Source organism: Quercus lobata, chromosome 9 (genome assembly GCF_001633185.2).
Source record: "Quercus lobata isolate SW786 chromosome 9, ValleyOak3.0 Primary Assembly, whole genome shotgun sequence".
NCBI lineage: Eukaryota > Viridiplantae > Streptophyta > Magnoliopsida > Fagales > Fagaceae > Quercus > Quercus lobata.
The window spans coordinates 44,011,750-44,034,141 of NC_044912.1; the positions used below are offsets into that span (position 1 = coordinate 44,011,750).

Sequence of the window (22,392 nt, forward strand, 5' to 3'; positions counted from 1 at the left end):
ATGAAATTGTTCAGTTTCATGATAAAAAACTGGGGAGAATTTAACCTAATTATCCTTAAGGTAAACAAATCCACTAAGATAATATGGAAGTTTACGATAGGTTTTCTCCCTAAAATCTAAAACCACCTCTTGTCGAACTTACTCACACGACTATGTACAACTTCGAATCCATGGATTCTTCTATCTTGAATCTATAGCACATAAACTCCCCGTTTGTGACTTTGAGATCCCCTCAAAGGTTTTAGATCACTGTCAGTAGTTGATCTTTATGCAACAACTTGTTTTCGCCAGTTCTTGATTGTAGATCTTGTTCCGATAGATGTTTGTTGAGTTAGAAGGTTACAGAAACCTCTCAAATTTCACAATAGTAACGCACAAGACTTCCAAAAACTTCTAAAATGTAATTAGGGTTTCCCTCTTATACCAAGTATTGTTTAACTCAAACCCTAAACATTTTCGCAAGCTTTGGGCTTAAATTCAAATTTGCAGACTACGACTTTCGATCAGTCGAGCTTGTCTTTCAATTGATCGAGCTTGACAGAGTCTGAACTCTTCATTCTGTAGCTTGACTATTCTTGAAATTTTACTTGAACCATCATGATCAATGTCTAACACCTAATCTAGACAAGTTTTATTCTCAATTTGCCAACATAAATTTGAAATCAAAATATTTAATCCTAAATATTTAAAACCTAATAGAAAATTCATAGTTTACATTGTACTAGGCTATAAGATTTACATTGTCAGTACAATGTAAACCTATAATTACCCAATTAGAAAAAGAATGTGAGAATTTAAAGAACTCTACATGGTCAAGTACATAGGAAATCTAGAGAATCTTGATACTAGGGTCTGTTTGGAAACATCTTATTTAGCTGAAATTGAAAACTTTTTATTGAAAGTGTAAAAAAATAAAATTAAAAGTTAGCTGAATAGTACAATAGGATCCATGAATAGTATAAAAAAGAAACTAAAAACTCAAATAAGCAAATCCCCAACACACTATAAGAATACAATTTTGAAGTAATAAAATAAAGGTACGTAACAAAAGAACTGAGAACATGATAGAACGTTTTTAAGATGATCCTAATCCCATTTGTAGGAATGCAACACGAGGTACTGCATTGATGCAGCCTATGCATCGTTGTTTGGATTGTTAGGGAGAATTTTGCACCTAGCTAGCTTGAATGAGTGCCAGGAATTTACGGAAATCCTTCATTGTCGTCATTCCAATTGAAAAAAGCCTTCACCTAGTTTGAAAGACTATCTCGACAGGTTTCTCTTGAAGGAGAAATATATAGCCATTATTCTTGAATATTCCCATTCACTATTCACTTCTAGGAGGTTGTTGGAAAATTTCGTATTAGCCTAATGATTGAACCTTCTTTTTTCTCTTTTGTGAGACTGTTGTTGCATGGTGGATGAAGGGTTTTTACTTTTTCGTGAAATAAACTTTAAAAGCTCATCACCATTATCAAAAGAAGAAATGTTTTCCTCTCTTGATTATAGAACCATCACTTTGTCTTGTTTCCAGGGGATTTTGGCATTTTACCCTTAATTTAAAAAAAAATTGGCAATATGCCCTTGTTTGCAAACTATATAGGGGCGTGCTCCTGTTTTGATACTCGATTACCCTAAAATCGAGTTCAATTAAATACTCGATTCGTAGAAAATCAAGTTATGCCCGGTCAAACTTAAAAAAAAAAAAAAAAAAAATTGCATGGAACTCAACTTTCAGGAAATTGAGTTCTATGCAAAAATTGTTTTATAAGTGTAATTGCCCCATATTCAAGGAGCCCTATAGTGGCGTTTTTAAACCCTATAGTGACGTTTTAAATCCCTATAGCGGCGTTTTTCAGCAAAATTTTTTATAAGTATAATCCCCAGTTTAGGGAGCCCTATAGTGGCGTTTTTAAGCCCTATAGCGGCGTTTTGGAACTCGACTTCCCTAAAATCGAGTTCCATGCATTTTTTTTTTTGGTTGTTGTTGTAGTTTTATTGGGCATAATTCGATTTTCTACGAATCGAGTATTTTATTGAAACTCGATTTTAAAATAATCGAGTATCGAAACAAGGGCATATCCCTATATAGTTTCGAAATAGGGACATATTGCTAAATTTTTTAAAAATTAAGGGCAAAAGGCTAGAATCTCCCTTGTTTCCATGATCCCTTAATTTATTACTTGGAGAATCATATATAAATTTACTGTATGCGTATTCCTTTTTTGTTTTTTTTTTGCTAAGTACTGTATGCGTATTCAAATCAAGGTGGAGAAAACACTCTTATTACAATTAATAATATATTTGAACTCATTTAGAAGCATTTTATTTAGAAGGTTATTTTAATACTATAACAAATTAGTTTGAAGAATTAAAGCAGTCAAAGCAAGCGTGCAATTATCTTATATTTTACAAAAGTTTCTGCAAATGAAATATTAATGGTGCCAAAATCAGTTGTCTTATATGCTTTACCATATATGAAAGCAGTCTGGACCTTTTAGTCAATTACCATAGTTATGTTCCTGTGTTGTGAGCATTGTTCAACAAGACAACAAAATTACTACTAAAAGACTATATGCAATATAGGAAACACTAAAGTGTGAAGTTATGCAACTTGTTTCTAAAAATAAACTAAAACTGGTTAATATTATGTCACTCAACATATGGATAGTTCAAAGCTAAGTTGGTGAGAAGAAATTTTTCACGGAAATTTATTTTGACCTCAAGCAAAAAGCCAGTCTCATGCTTTATGTCACCATTAAATGTAAGGTAGCTTGCAAAGTTTTAAGTTCATTTCTCCATCAACATTGAATTATATGTATGCCATTGTATAAATAAATTGGCTTATATCTACAGGAAAACTTAATTTTCGGTTGGTCCTTAAAATATATAAAATGAGATCCTAGTAAATGAGAAATTTCATTGATGATTTTGAAAAATGCTAAATTTTGAATGGGATGAAGTTTTTAATTTATGTTTGCGCATTTATAAAAATAGAAAAAAAAAAAAAATTAGCATGTTTGGCACGTGTCGATCATTAGTATTTTGTTCTTGTGTCATAAAAATGCCCAGATGTATGAAAATCTTGGATATTAACTTCATAAAGAAAAAATCTGGCTATCAGATTACAAAGCATCTTTTACTACAGCTACGTTACCACGAATCTCGGGTTTCTGCACTCTCATTTTGTCACCTTCTGCACATTTTATGCCCACTGGATATGATAGTACACAGAAAAATGTTAGCTGCTTCATCTATATAAGCTGATTTAGAGGTACCTGCATTATCATCAGCATTGAGCTTTGAAGAGTCTAGTGGTAAGTCACAATATTACCTAGAGTTGTCCTAAAACAGTGCTGTTGGTTTCTTTTAAAAAATATAATTTTCCCCTTTCTACTTTGAATTATTATAGTTGTATCCTCGCAATATAAGTGCACGTACATAGTTTTTCCTGAATTCCTTAATTTCATAACGTTCTTGCATTTCTAGACAGATGATGCTGTTATTCAGAATTGGAATGAAAAGAGCTTTGGCCCTACTTTACTAAACAGAGTAGAGACAATTGAATTCTTACTAGTTTTATAGCTCTATATTATAATTGTGCTGGCCCATGAAGCCTTTGCTAGTATTTATCTCTAAATTGAAGCTTGAGTTCCTATAAAAAAAAAAAAAAAAAATTGAAGATTGAGTTTGTTGAGGAAGAAAAAAATTTGTAGGAACAGAGATGTATGTTTCATTTCTTGTGTAATATCAATTTGATTTCACTTAATTATATGAGCTATTGCTTGATGTAATTGTGTCTAAATTAGTTCATTTTCATTCCCATCTTAGTGTGCAGAAGTAATTAGTTGATTTAAGAAGGAATGGGAGCAGAAGTTGATCATGTTTCCCTCATGGGCATGAGTGGAGGCTCAGCTGAAGGGAATGACAGGAGTGAAGGGCAGCGCTTTTCCTGCAAAAACAAGTTGACAGCTCTTGTGGTGGATAATGGAGCTGTATGCCGAGCAATACAGACAGCACTCCTACGTTCCTATGGCGTGGAAACAGAAGCCGTAGAGACTGGGGAGGCTGCAGTGCAGCTCATTGCCTCTGGAGCAACTTTCAATCTCATTATCATTGAGATGCTTCTGCCTGTCCTGAATGGCCCTGAGGTATATATTACATGCTTCTATTTCATCTTATTAGCTAATGGTCAAGCTCAATTAATTATCTAGTATTCATGATTGTATTGTTTGATACATCAAAAGTTTTGTAACTCAATTGGTACCTCTAGTATTTCCAATGGAGGAGTCCTGGTTCAAATGCTCCCTCCCTTGTTATTCTAAAAAATAAAATACAGTGTGATACTTATGCTACTTCAGTCTTCATGAACAATTTAACTTTCCATTTATTGTACTTTAACCAAAGATAATAATATCCTGTTCCATCTTATATGTTAGACTGCTAGGCAGATTCGTGCCATGGGTGCCCAAAGCAAAATTTTGGGGATCTCTGCATTTTTTGATGAAAGGCACCAACAAGAATTTCTTGCTGCTGGAGCGGATAGGTTCATTGAAAAGCCATTGTCACCAGAAATTGTGATCCCAATCATATGGGAGCTCGACAACTAAATGTGAAAGCGCACATCAAAATAGCTAGAGGACTTATTGCAATGCTAATACCTATCATATCATATCGTACCATTATCTTTTTCTATGTTATGTTCTTCATTGGGACTGATGTACTCATTTGTCATAGGCACTTGAAGTAGACATTTGTCTGCATCCTTATCATTTAAAATTTAAATAAAACTGCGTCCTCTAAGTTTCTTGCAAATTCATGTATCATATGTTTATGCTCTGTTTTGTGTTATTTTCCTTGTCATTATTATTGTTACTACATACAAACATGCCAATTCTCTATTGCATTCGACGTCAAACTACCTATGCAATCGCTGTTAGTTGATCAATTGAGGGAAGGAACCATGATTTCATCTTTCGGGGACCAATGTTAATAAAAAAGCTTTAACCACTTATGAATGGGGAATATATACCTTCAGTTGTAAATAAATACAAGAAAAATAATACTAGCATTTATTTAGTGTTATCAAATCTATATCTATATTCTATATATTACTAAAAGCTGAAGCGCAGTGTTAAATGTTGCTGTACTCAGGTTGTGCCATGTCAACGCCCATGTCATTTCCACCCTTTTTTTCCTACAATTTTAAGATAGTTTTTTAAAAATTTCAGAATCATAATAAATCTATAAAATTAAAAATAATAATAAATCTGTATAATAAATCCCAGCCCTATTTCCACCATAAAGCCCACTTTTTATCTATTTAATTCCATCATAAAACCCAAACCCAAACCCAAATCCAAAGCCTTTTCAACTTAAAAGAAAAATAGGAAAATTGAAACCGTGAAATAGGGTACGTAGTGTAGGGAACGGTTTGAACTTTTGCTATACGGTTTCACATCGTTTCAACCTAAGGAAAACCAGAAAGTCTGAAACCGTGAAGGGAAAGAATTTGATACCATTTGAAACCGTGAAAATCTCCCCACCTTCTTGCTCTATGGTTTCACAGTAACGGCCGCCTATCTGTCTTCCTTCCTTTCTGTTTTCCTCTCCTCATTGTATATAAATACTAACAGAACTTGGATGATTCGGTTGAGGTATCTCTAAATCCCAGTTCTTTTTGTGCTCCATTCTTTTGCTAGATGTTTTTTGTTTCCTTTTTTTCATTTTGTTACTGCCTCTTTCATGTTGTGGTGTAGATGATTGTTATGCTGAAATTTTGATTGTTGGGGATTTTAATTGGAGCTCTAAGTTGTACATTTTGTTATTGCCTCTTTCATGCTGTGGTGTGGATGATTGTTTTGATTGCTGTGGTTCTTAATTGGAGCTTTGTTTTGACAGTTTGAAGGACAACCATACGGTTTGAACTTCTGCAATACCTAGAAAGTCTAAAACCATGAAGGGAAGGAATCTGATACCATTTGAAACAGTGAAAATCTCCCCACCTTCGCTGCAGAAATACTGCCAATAGATTATCTTTTGATTTATATGAATTGGTAGTAATGCATGTCCAATAGATTATCTTTTGATTTATATGAATTGTGTAGGCTATTCGGATTGTCTTATTTCTAATAGATTCAACACTAAAATTTCCCAACACAGCGTTTATACCTGTCATCTTTCAAAGAATGTAACCATTAGTTTCTTTCTATTATGGCTCTTTTGTAATTTGAATAAATTCCTATGTCGCTTTAGTTGTTATTTGTTTGAGCAAAATAATGACTGTTTTCTGCAGATTAAAATAACTGTGTAATTTAAATAAGTTCTTGCCTAATTTTGTTTGTATACCATGTTTCCCTATATTATATTTTTTCCCTGATTCAGTGATGAAATATTAATTTTCAATGACTTTGCATTCGTTTGAGATTGCTTTTATTTGTTTATTTATTTAAAAAAGCTATATAAGTGTAAAGTTGTACATCCCATAAAGAAATAATTTGAGAAGTATTCATATATAAGTTGGATTTTAATCTTATCCAAACCCAAATTTAAAATGAAAGTGATTGAACAATTATTATTTGTAGTAATCGCTAATATATGCAATGTGTTGAATAGATTTGCAGAAATGTGTAACATATAAACACTCAATCATTAATGACTCAATTTCTACATTGTTAAAGTGAAAACTAAAATATTAAAAAGACTCCATATATACCATGTAAAGATCATTAGCACCTATTATCACAAAAACATATCATGACCCAACTTGAATTCTAAATTTGCAACCATGACCGACATGTTAATAACTTAATACCAAGCTTGGGTCAACTTTCATCCAAAACATTGTATCTTGCCATAAGCTGTGATGTAAAACCGCCAATAGATTATTTGTAATGAATTGCTACTCAGTTTTGAATTATATGAATTGTGTAAGCTGTTTGATTTTACTACCAAAATATAATGTAAAAGACATTGTCTTACTTTTAATAGATTCAATATTGACAAAACCTGAAGAAAAATTCCCAACATAGCGTTTATACTTGTCAACTTTCATCCAAAACATTGTGGGTCAACTTTCATGCCACAAGCTGTGATGCAAGAGGCACATCGTCACCTTCCATAGTAACCCACAAGTTGGATTGTTTCTTTAGTTTATGTAACCAAAAGAATTAAACAAAAGAAATACAACATTGTTCAATGATTTGCTTTGCTAGAAAATAAAAATGAATTGCCTTGCTGTGGTATGGATGATTGTTTTGATTGCTGGGGTTTTTAATGAATTGCTATCTTTTGGTTCAATACTGACAAAAACTAAAGAAAATTACAATGTCATATAAATCAATAGATTCATATGACATTGTGACAATCATGTAGCTATATTGAATCTATATATTAAATCTGTCACATTTTATGTATTAAATAGAGATTGTTAATATTTGAGCATGTATGTTGATGAAAAATGTACAGATTGCCAAATTACTTTTTGCTTGAAATGTTCGGGTTTCTTTTTTTCCTATTGGATTTTTTTTTATTGTCTGCATTGAACAGCTTGCTAAATACAGGTTTTGTTACAAAGCAAAGTTTAATACATCAAATTTTTTTATCATATTTGCATTTTGGGGAATTGTGTGATTGTGGTTTCTATGATAGGTTACTTTCCCTATATCAGTATGTTGTCTTTGAAGGAAATCGAGTACTTACTTAAACTTGACTTTAACTGAGTCCACTTCAGATATGTATTCACGAATATAGTTCGTTTAAACGGCCATAAATATCTGGAGTCAAATCTTTTGCATCATTTTCCATATATGTGAAACTTAGCAAACTTGACGGAGCTTTTAGAGGCGCAGATTTGGAAGAATTCCTTCTGCAGGTTTGTACCCACCTTTCCTAATATTTAGCAATATTTTGGTCATTAATGTTAACTTTGAAAAGTTACAGATTATAATGTCTTATTTTTGGCAGTTGTTAACTTACAATTAATTTGGAAGACCAAGATGGAGTAAGAGGATGAGTTTGATATGCTTACACATTCTCTCTACACTTATCTCTCTGACGCTTTCATTCTTTTGGGTCAAGACAGTAGAGGAAATGAGTAACCAAATTTTGACAGAGAAAAACTTAACAGAGCTTTCAGAGGTGCAGATTTGGAAGCTGTAGAAATGTCTTGATAAATGCATGCATTACTTTTTTGAAGAGAGATATTTTTCTAATAGATTGACAAGTGAAACTAATGGGATAAAGATTGTAACAATTCTACCAGTTCGTTGTTTTGTTGATTCTAATGTACTTTGGATTTTCCCTTTTGGTTCCAACATTAATATTTGTCAAATGCTGAAACATAAAAAAATCAATAAATAAAATTTTCACATTTTCCTTTGCTGGAACACAAATACTTTTTGCGTGTTTTAATGCTGTGCTTCTTGAATAGAGAAAACTTGGATGAGCTTTCAGAGGCGTGGATTTGGAAGCTGTTGAAATGTCTTGATAAGAGCATCCCTTAACTATTTTAAAAGTTATATATTTTGCCGATAGATTGAGAAATGAAACTACAATCAAGAAAATGAATCAACTTGCTATTCGGTTGCTCCACAACTGTTATTTTACCATTAATGCAAGTAACAGACACATGTTAATTTATTTGCTACCCTCATCATTTGCTGATCATAAATTTATTTTGCTTTGCTATTACATGGACTCATAACAAATATGACTTTAATTTTGTTTAATGACCCATGTGTAAGTGAGGTAAAAAAGTAATTTAATAATGTTTTGAAATTATTGAGAATTTTTGTGTTCCTAAGAGGACTCTTTATTATTAGACAAAACATTAGGCACTTATATAAAAAAAAATATTGCACCTTCTTTGGTTGTTAGAATAACGTGTGAGAGGATTTTACATATTCATCTATTTGAATTTTTTTTTTTTTTTTTTTGGGAAAAAGTTCATCTATTTAATTTAGATATTTATAACTAGACAATTAAATAATAATTCATGCAAAATCCAGAAATGCAAAAATTGTCTATACATATTCATCATGGATCGTTTTAAATTTAGATTTAACTTTGCATTTATGTATTCTTATGCTTTAATTTAGATATTTATAACTAAACAATGAAAATTATGAATAAAATAATTGAAACGGTTCACTCATCCATAAAGCAAGCAAAATACTATAAATTACAATCCTAAACAACATCAAAAATACAAACCAAAAATATCTCAAAAATACTCTTTACACAATCACAAAAATGAGCATACAACATGAATTACCTATAGAATTATTGCTCAAAATCTTTTCCAATTTTGGAAGACAATTGCCAAAATTTTTAGGCAACATCAAAACGAGGTACACATATTTAAATTCACAACTAATGTTTGTTACTTTCATATGAACTCTCCACTTTTTCTCTACTAACCACAATCTACCACGTCCAAATTGTGGCACAAAATATTGTAGTCCTATATTTTCTTTTTTGATTAACTTTATACAATGATGTCATGCACAATTCTAGAGTCATTATTATATTTTTGTAAAAAAAAAAATTGACTTCATGGATCCAATATTGCAATTGTGATGATAACAATGTTCATGTGCCATCCTTATTATATGATTGTTTATGTTTTTAAAAAATAGCTGCAAACGATTCAATCGGCTAATAAAAAAAAAAGTTATTCACCACATCAATTTGACTGGACTGCTCCAAAATCCTTTATTCCTTTGAAAGGAAGAAGAAAAACTCATTCATTAATGCTTTAGGGCTGGAAACAAACAAGCACTATTTTGGGTTAGAGTTCACAAATATCTTATACAAGATCAAACGAAAGCGAGTAAAGAAATCCTTCTTCAAGCCAACATAGAAGGAGACAAAAATGCAAATATGGACTGGCAATTATGCGAATCAAAAGATGAGGGAATACAACTATTGTTATCAATTCTAAACCAACCAGATGAAAAACTATTGCTGCTAAACTATTGACAAATCCTTTGACATATAAATTTTGGAACAAACACATTTCACATCCCAAATAACCAAGCATGCAAGAAAAATGGAGTGAGTCATTGGGATCATGAATGCCCTTACCCTTATGGAAATGAAGAATTACATGTAACAATCAAAATGTGCTCAGTTGACATGGGAATGTACAAATTAGCCAACCGAGTATGGTAGAAATTATGTTTCAAAAAAAAAAATCTACAATAAAGTTTCCTCATTCTATTCCAAATACTAATCTCTAATAATACAAAATCAATTCCATGACCAAAACCTCCAATCAACATGAATCTTGCAATATATTGGTCACATATATATAATGCAGCTTTAGTAGTAATACATAGAAAAATGTTAATAATAATATCACTATCATAAAAAAAATTTATCATGCGCAACGCATGGGTTCACGACTAGTTATGAATAAAAGATAAGATCCCATAAGGGTTTCTTTATACATTTCAAATTAATTATTTATCAAGATGTAATTTTTTTTTAAACTCCCAAAAATCATCTATGATGGATTTTATACTAAATTTTGCAATAATTCCCTTTACTCTAAAATAATGGCTATACCGAATTATTTTACATAAACAAAATTATTTTGTCATTTTCAATTTGAAACTTAATTTCTAGCCCCATTTATTTATTTAAAGAGCTTTGAGAACAAAAAGTAAATGATGAATTGATGAGTTCAATGAAAGAAAAAAAGAAAAAAAAAACTTTGAGAAAATGAAAAAAATGAAACTATCACACCCCAACCCAACAAATGAACTGGGCTTATGACAAGGGCCATAACTTCCTCACAATTATAAAGGTTTCACCTTATAAGTGTGCAAGACCTTGCTAAAATGCGACCTCAAATAAAAGGGAAGAATGGAGTTGCATAAAACACTAAATTACATAAATACTAAATACTATAAGTCTGATCTTATTGTGAAATTAATCTTAAACTCATCTCATGCGCCTACTTTAGTGAAAGCCCCAAAACTTAATATTCCTCTCAATTTGAAACAGAAAAGAGAATAAATGAGGTGAGCTTGTCCACTCAATAAATATCGAAACATTTTATTAGTAAGTAAGCCATTTCCGAACTAGCCGAATCAAGCATGGTAGAAATTGCAAACAATTTTCCTATACATTATAAAGTTTATAGGCTTTGCATCATATCAATAAAACCAAAGGAATTCAATGAAGTAAAAAATAGCACATTTATTTGGATTCAAAAGTCATGCATATGCTAAGATCATACACTAATAATCTACGTGACTATGGACACAACCTTTGCCTATGACTAGGTTTAGAATCACAAATTGGGTAAAAAAATGTTCCAAAAGCAACAAGTGCTTGAGCCACATTTTGATTTACCCCATTGGAAGGATTCTAAGCATATTTAGATTGTTTATTTAACATCATTCAATTCATAGTCAATATCGCATTTGTCAAAGCTCAAAAAAAGATTTCATTTAGGATGAAATACACTATTGGCCACATGGAACCATGCGGCTATGTGGGGTTCTGGCAACACCATATTGTTCCCTACTTGGTCCTTAAGTTTTCCTATTTCGTCTTTTTTCCTTGTTCTGATCCAATTTTCATGCTGTTGTTTGGAGGCCTTTCTGAGCTCCAATTTCTTCAAAATCGATATCCCTAGAAAGCTCTGGATGTCTAGTTCCATTGGCTCTGGCCTTGTTCTATTTGGAGTTATGGTCGTCAAGATATCGCATTTGGAAGAGAGGTAATGTAGTTCAAAAAATTCTGCAACACTTTTCTTGAAAAATTCATTTATCTAAATCCGTAACAGATATCGTCAAGCTCTTTTTGTGGGAGGTAGTCAAGACGTTATACTTCAATCTTATGTAAATGGATCACCCCAATTGTTGCTCAGTTGGTACAGTTTTTTGCGTGAAAACAGCCCAAAAACAGCTCTTTTTGATTTGAAAATAGTGAAACATATAATAAGGGTTTTTGAATTTTATTGATATCTCATCTGTTTTAACTTTGATTTTGGCGCGTGAACTGTCATTTCAAAGGGAAAAATATGACTTACAAGATGGTCCAAAATTTAGCCCGATCGAATAGTTGGATGAAAAAGTCAATTTTTTGATTGTCAACGGTTAGGGTTTTTGGTCTTAATTCTTGTTAGAAGTGACTAAATTGGTTGCAACTTTTTGCTTCATTGTCCAATCATGTTGCATTTATTTATTCCCTTCTTTTGGCCTTAAAAATCATGATTTTCACAATTTTTTGAATTTTAAGCATTATTTCGATGTGTTAATTGGGGCTGGACAAAATACGGTATCAACAATTATTGGTTTGAATTTTTAGTTATGTTAGACATTTAAATACTAGATAATTACAAGTGGGTATTGTCAAAATTTATAAAATTTTGTATCTTGTTGTATTATAATATAATTATCTCGATTAATTAAAGAAGAATTTTAATTGTGGAAGAATGAAATTAAGGAAGAATCCTAAAAATTGAAAGCGGTGATTTTTTTTTAAATCTTAAAATTTTCAAAAAATTGGAATAAAATGGAAAGATTTGAAAAGTAGGGCCCTCAATTCTAGGTCCACATAATATGAGGAGTGTTACAACTTACAATATTAATTAAATAATAAATAAATTCATTCTCAAACAAATTTTTAGACAATGAAAACATGCCTATAGAAAGAAAATTTTGAGAGCTAAGGATGTACAAGGGATTCAGGTTTCAGGACATGTTTTTTTATAGTGATTTCCATCACCCATAACTCATTTTTTGTGGATATGATTTTCTTTTTCAGTTTCCATCACTCATAACTCAAAAAAATGAATTAGACTGCGTTTGTTTTGGTGGTAAAGGTAATCAGGAAAATATTTTACACCCTTGAGGGTGTTTGGGTATGCATGAAAATTCGGTCAAACGGAAAATAAATTTCGGTTGACTGTAAAATAGAGACCCTCACTCTGTAAAACCAATTACATACTTATTTTACCTTCAATGAATTTCCAGCCTCAGTCAGAACTCAACAACTTGAAGAGAGAGAGAGAGAGAGAGAGAGAGAGAGAGAGAGAGAGCACTAGAGGAATTAGACCGCCGTGCATGCTTTGGTCACCGTGCAAGCTCCGTTCATCATCTGCCGTTTGCCGTGCAAGCTGCATCGATCGTCCCTTCCTCCCTCGTTCTCTCTTTCCCTCTAACCAACCAAGGCCGAATCTTCAACAGCATGTCACCGATCTACAACCCACCACCCACCCCTGTTGTCGCTACTGCCTTTAGATCAAACCACCAATCTCGTCACCCAAAGCCCCAAGCTTGAACCGCCGTTACCCATCTCTTTCTCTCAAGCCATCTCTCTCCACCTCTCTCACAATTGGTGTTTTGTCTAAGGAAAGGGGCCAATTTTTTTTGTTTTGATCTCCACTTCACCCCCAAACCCATCCGATCTGGCCGCCACCGTCCTCCATCCACCCCGATCTCTCTCTTTCGCTCAATCTCTCTCTCTTTCTTCCTCCTCTCATCGAGTATATCATGTATATGTTATGAATAAATGTTTTTATTTTGATTTTTGGTTGTGTTAAGTGTATATTAGGAGATTTTTCTGTCATAAAATGTGTTTGGAAGCTGAGAAAATGGCTAAGAGAATGTGAAAAATTTGTAGGAAAATAGCATTTTCAGAATGTTACCAAACACCGGAAATTGTTTTCCGGACTATTTTTCATTGCAAAACCAAACACCCGGATTTCATTTTCCTTGTGGGAATTCAGTTTTCCCTGCATTCATTTTACACTCGGAATTCGATTTACATAGAACCAAATGCAGCCTTAGAGTGACGGAAAATGAATTTATTTTTATTTTTATTTTTTTTTCAGATTTTGAAAACAGATTTACTATGGTAATCTTGTAATTTTTCTAAACTAAATGGTTCCCACCCATATGTATTGTCACCATCAATTGCAAAACACTAATGCACACAAACGACTCTTTCACTATGCAAGAGCCAACCTTTTGTTTTTTCCCTTACTTTTCCTATACTTCCACTATCCCTTAACATTTGTTTTGGTTTCCATTTTATTGTGTTTCCGAAAAGTGAGTTAAAGTTCTCTGAAAAATCTTGCATCCGGAGTAGTGAAGAAGATCTCCTTCTTCTTCTTTTACAAATCTCGGTCTTGCAACTTATTTTCTTTGGTCTTTGCTCTTGGATTTCTGTTTCTGTTATGAAGCCATGGGTCCTTATTAGCTAGACAACAAATTTAAGAAAATAGAGAGAGGGGGATAGATCTACAGTGAGAGAGAGAGGGGCGAAGAAAGAGGGGCGGAGAAAGAGGTGCAGAGAAAGAGAGGTGGAGAATGAGAAATTTTATTAGGTTTTGTTTAAACAGATGAAGATGTGTGAATGGGGTTTGAAGTGGAGAGAGAGTGTCTATGTAGGTACTCAATGTAGCTGTCCTGTGCATTTTGCAGAGTAATAATTTTCATGGGTCCCACAACTTTGCTTAAAGTTGAGTTTTTGAATTGACATATCTATTGAGAATTTCCATTCAAACACACACTGCAAGTAGAGTTATAGGAAAATTTTGAGTTAGAAATATGAGAATTGGGTAATGACTTTGAGTGTTGAGATATGAAAATTGAGTATCCTCCAAACCAAACATGATCTAAGTTATTGAGGGAGCAATGTGCTCATAAACATGTGCGGAAAGGGATTTGAAAAGTTGAAGTCACTAGGGTGCAAGTGGGAATTGGCATACATTGATTGAGACTATAGGTTTCATCATTTTAAAGCTCGGCTAGTTTACAACTCTATTTGATCGGATTTAAAGTTATTGCGAAAGATGCAGGTACAGTACGGGTTGACCTCTATCTTTACTTAACCGTTTACTTTATTTTATTTTATTTATTAAAAAAGCTTTTTTAAAATTGATCTTTCTCTTTGTCATTTCTTTCTTTCTTTTTTGATCACTTGACTTGATTGAGCAATTTCCTTCTTCTTTCCTAACAATCTGTGAGCCCACATTTCAAGAAACGAATAAAATTCTTGAGCTTTTCATTTACCGCTGCAAATTCCTTGTCCTAAATCTCTGAATTCCCTTTTCCACCATGTGTAAAATTCTTCTTCTACTACGATGCCTAGAATGAAACACGAGGTGTTTATCAGTTTCAGAGGATTTGACACCCGCAGAAAATTTACACACTACGTTGGTTCAGAAAGGCCCATGAGTACATAAATCTCTTCTTGAAAGTTGGGTCGAAAGATGTCCTCATTCTAGGCATATGTTGTGGGCCAAGCAAAATGGGAAAGACAGCAATTACAAATTTACAAAAGCCATCTATAACCAGTTAAAAAAAAAAAACTTTCGAAGGTAGCAGCTTCCTCACAAATGTTACACAAATTTCAACGCAGCCCAATGGTCTAGTCTACCTACAACCAAAGCTTCTTTCTGATATTCTGTTAAACTTTACTTTAAACGGGTTTTAATTGTTCTCTACGATGTAGATGATTTGGACCAATTGTATGCTCTATTCGGAAATAAAATCATCGTAACGACGTCGACTACGAATGTTCAACTGCTGGATTTGCTTGGAGTGGATCAGATACTTTTGGCTCTACTACCAAACATTGAAGTAAGCATGTGCTTTTATCGAAATCTATATTTTGTCGCATGTCGGAAAAAATCTAGTTGTACTATGATGTATAGGACATTTGGGAGCAATACCAGCTAAGTTGTCACATAGTTACAGGGCTTAAAAGGGTATATCTTGGTACACTAATAACACAATCTCAACTTTTAATTTGAAAAAATAGCAAATCATATTTGATTTCTTGTTGATTTATCCCTTTATTCATATATTGTTTTCCTCCTTGGTTTGTAGAGCAATGACAGAGTGAAGTATCTTGAAATTTGTTTAATCAGAGCACGTCAGGAGAATGCTGTTCAGGTACTATTATCTTAAAATAAGTCCACAATAACCCCCCCCCAAAAAAAAAAAAAAAAAAAATCAGAGCTCATCAATACGATACCTAGCATTCATATGAAGATATTATGCTTTTAAATTCAAGACATAGATTTATTATGTTTAAAAATGTGAGATATAATTTTAATATAATGCTCAAGCTAGCTCAAGTATATAAAATATTAGAAGAAGAAGAAAATAAAGGAGACAGAATGAAAGAAAAAGAATGCATTGAATTAATGTGCTCGGTCATGGAAGCACAAGCCTTGTTGGGCCAAATAATTATTTTATTAATGGCTTACATGGCAAAATAGGGAGAAGCCATGTAAAAAGTGAAGATTATGTGGATGCCCAGGTATGATTTAATTTAGATAAAGATTAAGGCCTGGGAGAATGACAAGTGGTGTTAGATCGGATTACAAAGCAATTCTATAAGATAGTGGGCAATTACCTCGAGAAAGTTATGGGCAGTTACCTCGTGCAGTTATAGTCTTATAGAAGACTAACATGAATGAAGTGGTTATGAGAGGTTACCAAACCCTCTTATCTTTTTTATTTTTTATTTTTTATTTATTTATTTATTTATTTTTTATTACAAAGCAATTCTATAAGATAGTGGGCAACCCTCTTATCTTAACATCGAGACAGTTGGCATTGGAAAATCATTAGGAAGAAACAGATGAAAAGTTTAATTGGGCATAACCGTCAAGGCCTCAAGTATAAATAGAGGCTCATTCTACAAGAAGGGGATGCCACACATAACCGAGAACATACCAGAGCAATATTGAGATCATATGTATTTAGTTTCTTAGGAGATCTAGTAGTTCTTAGGCAAGATAAAGTACTTTTAGGCATTATAGAAGACTTTATGCTTGTAATTTGCTTCCTTTGTATTTGTGATCTTATTCATTCAAGTATTAGCGAAGTTTGATGCAATATTTAATTGTTGATCTATGTTTAATCTGATTTCTTGCTTGTTTAGAATTAATTTGATGTTAGAATAATGACTTAGGCTTGAATATGTTACAATTGCCGCAATTTACCTTACTTTGAGATGATCTGCTCTGGATTTAGTTTACTTTGAGATGATCTGCTCTCGATTAGTTTACTTTAGGATGATTTTCATCAAAATGGTTCACTTTGAGATGACACACTCAAATCTAACCAACTTGTGCAAAACGTTTCTGTATATGAGAAGGATTGTTTCCTTTTCAAATCCTCTACTCTCTTTAGCCCCAAACCTCCCCACTCTATGTCACACATTGAATTGAAAGCTACTTAGTACATGAGTAATCACTTCCACTGCAGTAGGAATCTGCTAAATTTCTGATCAATCAACTTAATGGCTATCTTAGGTGGTATGAAGATGTTAGAATAGTATAACTATAGGCTATAAAGCACTAAGGATAGCAATTGCAGCCTCCCAGAAAAGGACAGTTTCTTAGTTCACCAGGACAATTCTTGCATCTTAGACCTTGCTTGCATTGTTTGATTTTATATATATATATATATATATCTCATTTTCTTTAACAAGAAGTAGTGGTTCTGGCTTAGTCAATATGCATTTGAGTTTAAATCAATCTAAAAATGATGTTGGTAATTAGATGTAAGTCCATTTTTAGACCCACTCTTGTCTACAAACTTCTGCTATTTCTTTTTGCTGTTTTTCTAAGAGGGAGGACTGAAGATGCAGCAGCTATTGGTGTAACCTGCAAGGACTGTCATTGGATTGAATGGCTGCAAAGAAAGCTTTGTCATTGATTTATGAACTTCTATCCCTATTGTTTTACAAGTATACTTCAGTCTGTTGGAATGGACCAAGGTATATGTACTGTGATGTAGGTCGTATTTTTCTTCTGTTAGCTGTTATATGCATGCTAATTATTAAATCACATGAGAGAGTTGCATAATCTATCTTGAACAGATATTTCCAACCCTTTACCACGTTGATTTCTTTAAGGGGAAAGTTGTAAGCAAAGAGTTTTATTCTTCTTTAGAACACTTCACTGGCCTTAGTCTTATCTGTTCTTTATTTGATTTTTTGCTTTTTTGCTTTTTCTGAAGGATAACAGAAGCTTCATTCCAATCAGTGACGATATGATTATTTCCAATTCTTCACTTTTGTGTAACAACTCTGATGTGGTTGCTTATGTGTAGTATACAATCATTTTTACATGGACCTGTCACTTTTTTTTTTACCACTCATTATTCATAGTAAAGTTTTGGCAAACTTTGTGTTGCTAGACCTTCTCTGTTATTTCACTGAACTTTTTAGTGTGGTAAGCTCATTATGAAAGCAATCTTACAGGAAAAAGCCCTTTAATCACATTCTTAAAGATGAGGGAAAACAAGTTTTAAGTTTTAGAATACCCTTTCCACTACTTGCACGGCAGCCTTCATTGCTTCTGTGCTCTTCCTTCTATCATAAAATTATATAAAAGATACTCATTTATTTGTTCTTTTCTTTGTGATTTGGTGAGATATGATTTTTCCATGACACCTATTACTCACATTTTCACTGCCTCACTTTTAAAAATATTCCTTTATGAAATATGTATGGTGATGGCCTGATGGGCTTTTATATCACTGGAAATTTATAGCATGTAGAAGAATTTTCTCTCTTTTGATAATGGGCAATGTCTATTACACACTTATGTGCATCCACATGAGTGTGTAACAAGTTTTTCCCTTTGATAATATTTTTATCACTTTGGGATATGAACATAATCCTTTAACATATTAATAGAAGAGTAAAATAAAAAATTAATGTTTGCGTATTCCATTTTTGCTGAGTATTGTCTGTGTATTTAGTTCAAGCTGGAGAAGACACTCTTATTACTACTAATGATAGATATAAACTCATTTAGAAACATTCTAATTAGAAATTTTATTTTGATGCTATAATAAATTAGTTCGAAAAATTAAAGTTGTCAAAAAAAGCGTGCAATTATCTAATTTTTCACATAAGTTTCTGCAAATGAAATATTGAGCTTTACTATATATTAAAGCAGTCTGAACCCTTGTAGTCAATTATCAAAGTTATGTTCCTGTGCGAAGTTATTAAATTTGTTTCTGAAAATGAACTAGAACTGTTTAAATTTATGTTACTCAACATAATGATAGTTCAAAGCTAAGTTAGTGAGAAGAAATCTTTTACTGAAATTTATTTTGACCTCAAGCAAAAAGCTAGACTCATGCTTTATATCACCATTAAATGTAAGGTAGTTTGCAAAATGTTTAAGTTCATTTTTCCATAGACATTGATTTATATGTATGCCATTGTATAAATAAATTGGCTTATATCTACAGGAAAACTTAACTTTCGGTTGGTCCTTAAAAACATGTAAAATGAGTTCCTAGAAAATGAGAAATTTCATTATTAATTTTGAAAAATGTAAAATTTTGAATGGGGTGAAGTTTTTAATTTATGTATGCACATTTATAAAAATAGAAAAAAAAAAAAATTAGCATGTTTGGCACGTGTCGATCATTAGTATTTTGTTCTTGTGTCATAAAAATGCCCAGATGTATTAAAATCTTGGATATCAACATCATAAAGAAAAAATCTGGCAATCAGATTACAAAGCATCTTTTACAACAGCTACGTTACCGCGAATCTCGGGTTTCTGCACTCTCTTTTTGTCACCTTCTGCACATTTTATGCCCACTGGATATGGTAGTACACAGAAAATGTTAGCTGCTTCATCTATATAAGCTGATTTAGAGGTACTTGCATTATCATCAGCATTGAGCTTTGAAGAGTCCAGTGGTAAGTCACAATATTACCTAGAGTTGTCCTAAAATAGTGCAGTTGGATTCTTTTTTAAAATATAATTTTCCCCTTTCTAATTTGAATTCTTATCATTGTATCCTCACAATATTAGGGCAGTTACATAGTTGTTCCTGAGTTCCTTAATTTCTTAAAGTTCTTGTATTTCTAGACAGAAGATATTGCTGTTTGCAGTTGGGCCAAAAAGTGCTTTGGCCCTACGTTACTAAATGGAGTAGCTACAAGTGAATTCTTATTAGTTTTATAGCTATGAATTATAATTGTGTTTACCTATGAAGCCTTTGCAAGTATTTATCTATAAAATGAAGCTAGAGTTCCTATAAAAAAAAAAAAATGAAGCTCGAGTTTGTTTCAGAAGAAACAAATGTGTAGGAACAGAGATGTATGTTTTATTTTATTTTTGGATAATATCAGTTTGATTTCACTTAATTATATGAGCTATTGCTTGATGTAATTGTGTCTAAATTAGTTCATTTTTATTCCCTTCTTATTGTGCAGAAGTTACTATTTGGATTTAAGAAGGAATGGGAGCAGCAGTTGATCATGTTAACCCCATGGGCATGAGTGGAGGCTCAGCTGAAGGGAATGACAAGAGCGAAGGGCAGCGCTTTTCCTGCAAAAGCAAGCTGACAGCGCTTGTGGTGGATAATGGAGGAGTATGCCGTGCCATACAGACTGCGCTCCTACGTTCCTATGGTGTGGACACACAAGCTGTAGAGACTGGGGAGGCTGCAGTGGAGCTCATTGCCTCTGGAGCAACTTTCAATCTCATTATCATTGAGATGCTTCTGCCTTTCATGAATGGCCCTGAGGTATATATTACATCCTTCTATTTCATCTTATTAGCTAAAGGACCAAGCTCAGTTAATAATAAGGTTATTCATTACCAACTTGTTATAATAAATATCATCTGATACGTCAAAAGTTTTTTTAACTCAATTAGTACCTCTGGTATTTCCAATTGAGGAGTCCAAGTTCAAATGCTCCATCCCATGTTATTCTAAAAAACAATATATATATACACACACACACACACACTTACGCTACTTCAGTCTTCATGTACAATTTAACTTTCGATTTATTGTACTTTAGCCAAAAGATAATAATATCTTGTTCCATCTTTTATGTTAGACTGCTAAGCAGATTCGTGCCATGGGTGCCCAAAGCAAGATTTTGGGGATCACTGGATTTTTTGATGAAAGGGACCAACAAGAATTTCTTGCTGCTGGAGCGGACGATTTCATTGAAAAGCCATTGTCACCAGAAATTGTGATCCCAATCATAAGGGAGCTCGACAACTAGATGTGAAAGCGCACATCAAAATAGCTAGAGGACTTATTGCAATGCTAATCCCTATCATATTATATCATATCATATCGTACTGTTATCTTTTTCTATGTTCTTTGTGTGGACTGATATAGTCATTTGTCATAGGTACTTGAAGTACATCTTTAGTATTTGTGGCAATTGGAGACATATGTCCGTATCCTTGTCCTTTAAAATTTAAATAAAACCGTGTCCTCTAAGCTTCTTGCAAATTCTTGTATCATTTGATTCTCTTTTGTTTTATGCTCTTTTCCTGCTCATTATTATTGGAAGGAAAAAACTTGTTTTATACTGTGTAAAGCTTGATTTAAAGTCACATTTTCAAGTTATAAAAACACAGCGAACACACTATGTAAGACAAATGCCGCACTTTTTGTTACTACATACAAAAATGCCAATTGATCTCTATTGCATTGGACTTTAGATTGCCTATATGCGATCACTATTAATTGATCATTTGAGAGATGAAACCATGATTTCATCGTTAGGAGACCAAAGTATGAACATAAAAGTTTCACCACTTAAGACTGGGGAATTTATAATATATATGAGATGATTTCAAGTTACATCTGGTATAATTCTAACGAGTTACACATTTTCTAAACCATTGGATTTAAGTAGATTCAACGGTTAAAAAAATGCACCCGTTAATATTGATATTCTAATAAGGATTTTATTTATTATCCTTATTTATAACATTCCGTACCTATTTCTAATCCCAAATATAGGTATATTTTTTTCTCTCTGCTCTCTCTTTCTCATCCACTACACGCTTCTCTCTCCTTCATTGCTCTTCCACCACCATTTTCATATGGTTCCAACTTCCACCTCCACAGCCACATAGAATCTTTTTATTTTTTAAATGAAAGACTAAACTTTTGGTACTTAACAAAGCTTTTGGTGAATCATATATATATATATATATATATTTCTAATCATATGTGATACATACTATTAATTAGAAGGAAAACTAAGTCAAAAGAGATGGTACAAAAATTGAGTAAATGGGCTATTCGGGTTTTTACTTTTCCATGAATAACAAAGAATTTTATTAACAAAAGGTGAAGCCAAGCACATGGGAAGTATACAAGAGAAGTGCTTGAAAACTGAAAATAAGATGTAAAGTTACTAAGATTCAAAAAATCGAAAAAAAAAAAAAGGATGAAGAATTGAATTTTCCAAAGTTCTAGCCAACTCCAAAAAGATCTCAGGAATAAACTTTTCAGCTGAACAGTTGTAGATTCAATTCACTCAAATGTCCCGGCGTTATGCTCTCTCTAAATACTCCATAACAAGCAAAGTGTGATAGCATCCCACGTCTCTAACTGTTTATTGAAAACCCAT

At 32.8% G+C, this 22,392-nt stretch overlaps 2 protein-coding genes across 8 annotated transcripts; both read left to right on the forward strand.

Annotated features, from left to right (window-relative positions):
- Nucleotides 1–3,863: 3,863 nt before the first annotated feature.
- LOC115961812 (two-component response regulator 24-like) lies at nt 3,864–4,650 on the forward strand. The gene is made up of 2 exons (XM_031080727.1): nt 3,864–4,151; nt 4,440–4,650. Exons 1-2 carry the CDS (start codon nt 3,864–3,866, stop codon nt 4,608–4,610), a joined length of 459 nt encoding a protein of 152 aa, XP_030936587.1. The 3' UTR covers nt 4,611–4,650.
- A 9,401-nt stretch (nt 4,651–14,051) lies between these two features.
- Nucleotides 14,052–21,293, forward strand: LOC115959414 (two-component response regulator 24-like). Of its 7 annotated transcripts, none has more exons than XM_031077781.1 (6): nt 14,052–14,818; nt 15,475–15,602; nt 15,852–15,917; nt 17,606–17,754; nt 20,221–20,534; nt 20,854–21,292. In XM_031077781.1, exons 5-6 carry the CDS (start codon nt 20,247–20,249, stop codon nt 21,022–21,024), a joined length of 459 nt encoding a protein of 152 aa, XP_030933641.1. In that variant the 5' UTR covers nt 14,052–14,818; nt 15,475–15,602; nt 15,852–15,917; nt 17,606–17,754; nt 20,221–20,246; the 3' UTR covers nt 21,025–21,292. The 7 variants fall into 7 exon arrangements, with proteins under 7 accessions (XP_030933641.1, XP_030933644.1, XP_030933647.1 ...); XM_031077784.1 differs by having other exon boundaries at nt 17,626–17,754; XM_031077782.1 differs by lacking the exon at nt 14,052–14,818 and adding an exon at nt 15,017–15,388.
- The last annotated feature ends 1,099 nt before the right edge of the window (nt 21,294–22,392 follow it).

What these genes read in the sequence shown, in the direction of transcription:
- LOC115961812 (XM_031080727.1), top strand. Translation starts at nt 3,864, where the DNA reads ATGGGAGCAGAAGTTGATCATGTTTCCCTCATGGGCATGAGTGGAGGC. An exon ending in CTGTCCTGAATGGCCCTGAG is followed by an intron (nt 4,152 to 4,439) that starts GTATATATTACA and finishes CTTATATGTTAG; the next exon opens with ACTGCTAGGCAGATTCGTGC.
- LOC115959414 (XM_031077787.1), top strand. Translation starts at nt 20,247, where the DNA reads ATGGGAGCAGCAGTTGATCATGTTAACCCCATGGGCATGAGTGGAGGC. An exon ending in CTTTCATGAATGGCCCTGAG is followed by an intron (nt 20,535 to 20,853) that starts GTATATATTACA and finishes CTTTTATGTTAG; the next exon opens with ACTGCTAAGCAGATTCGTGC.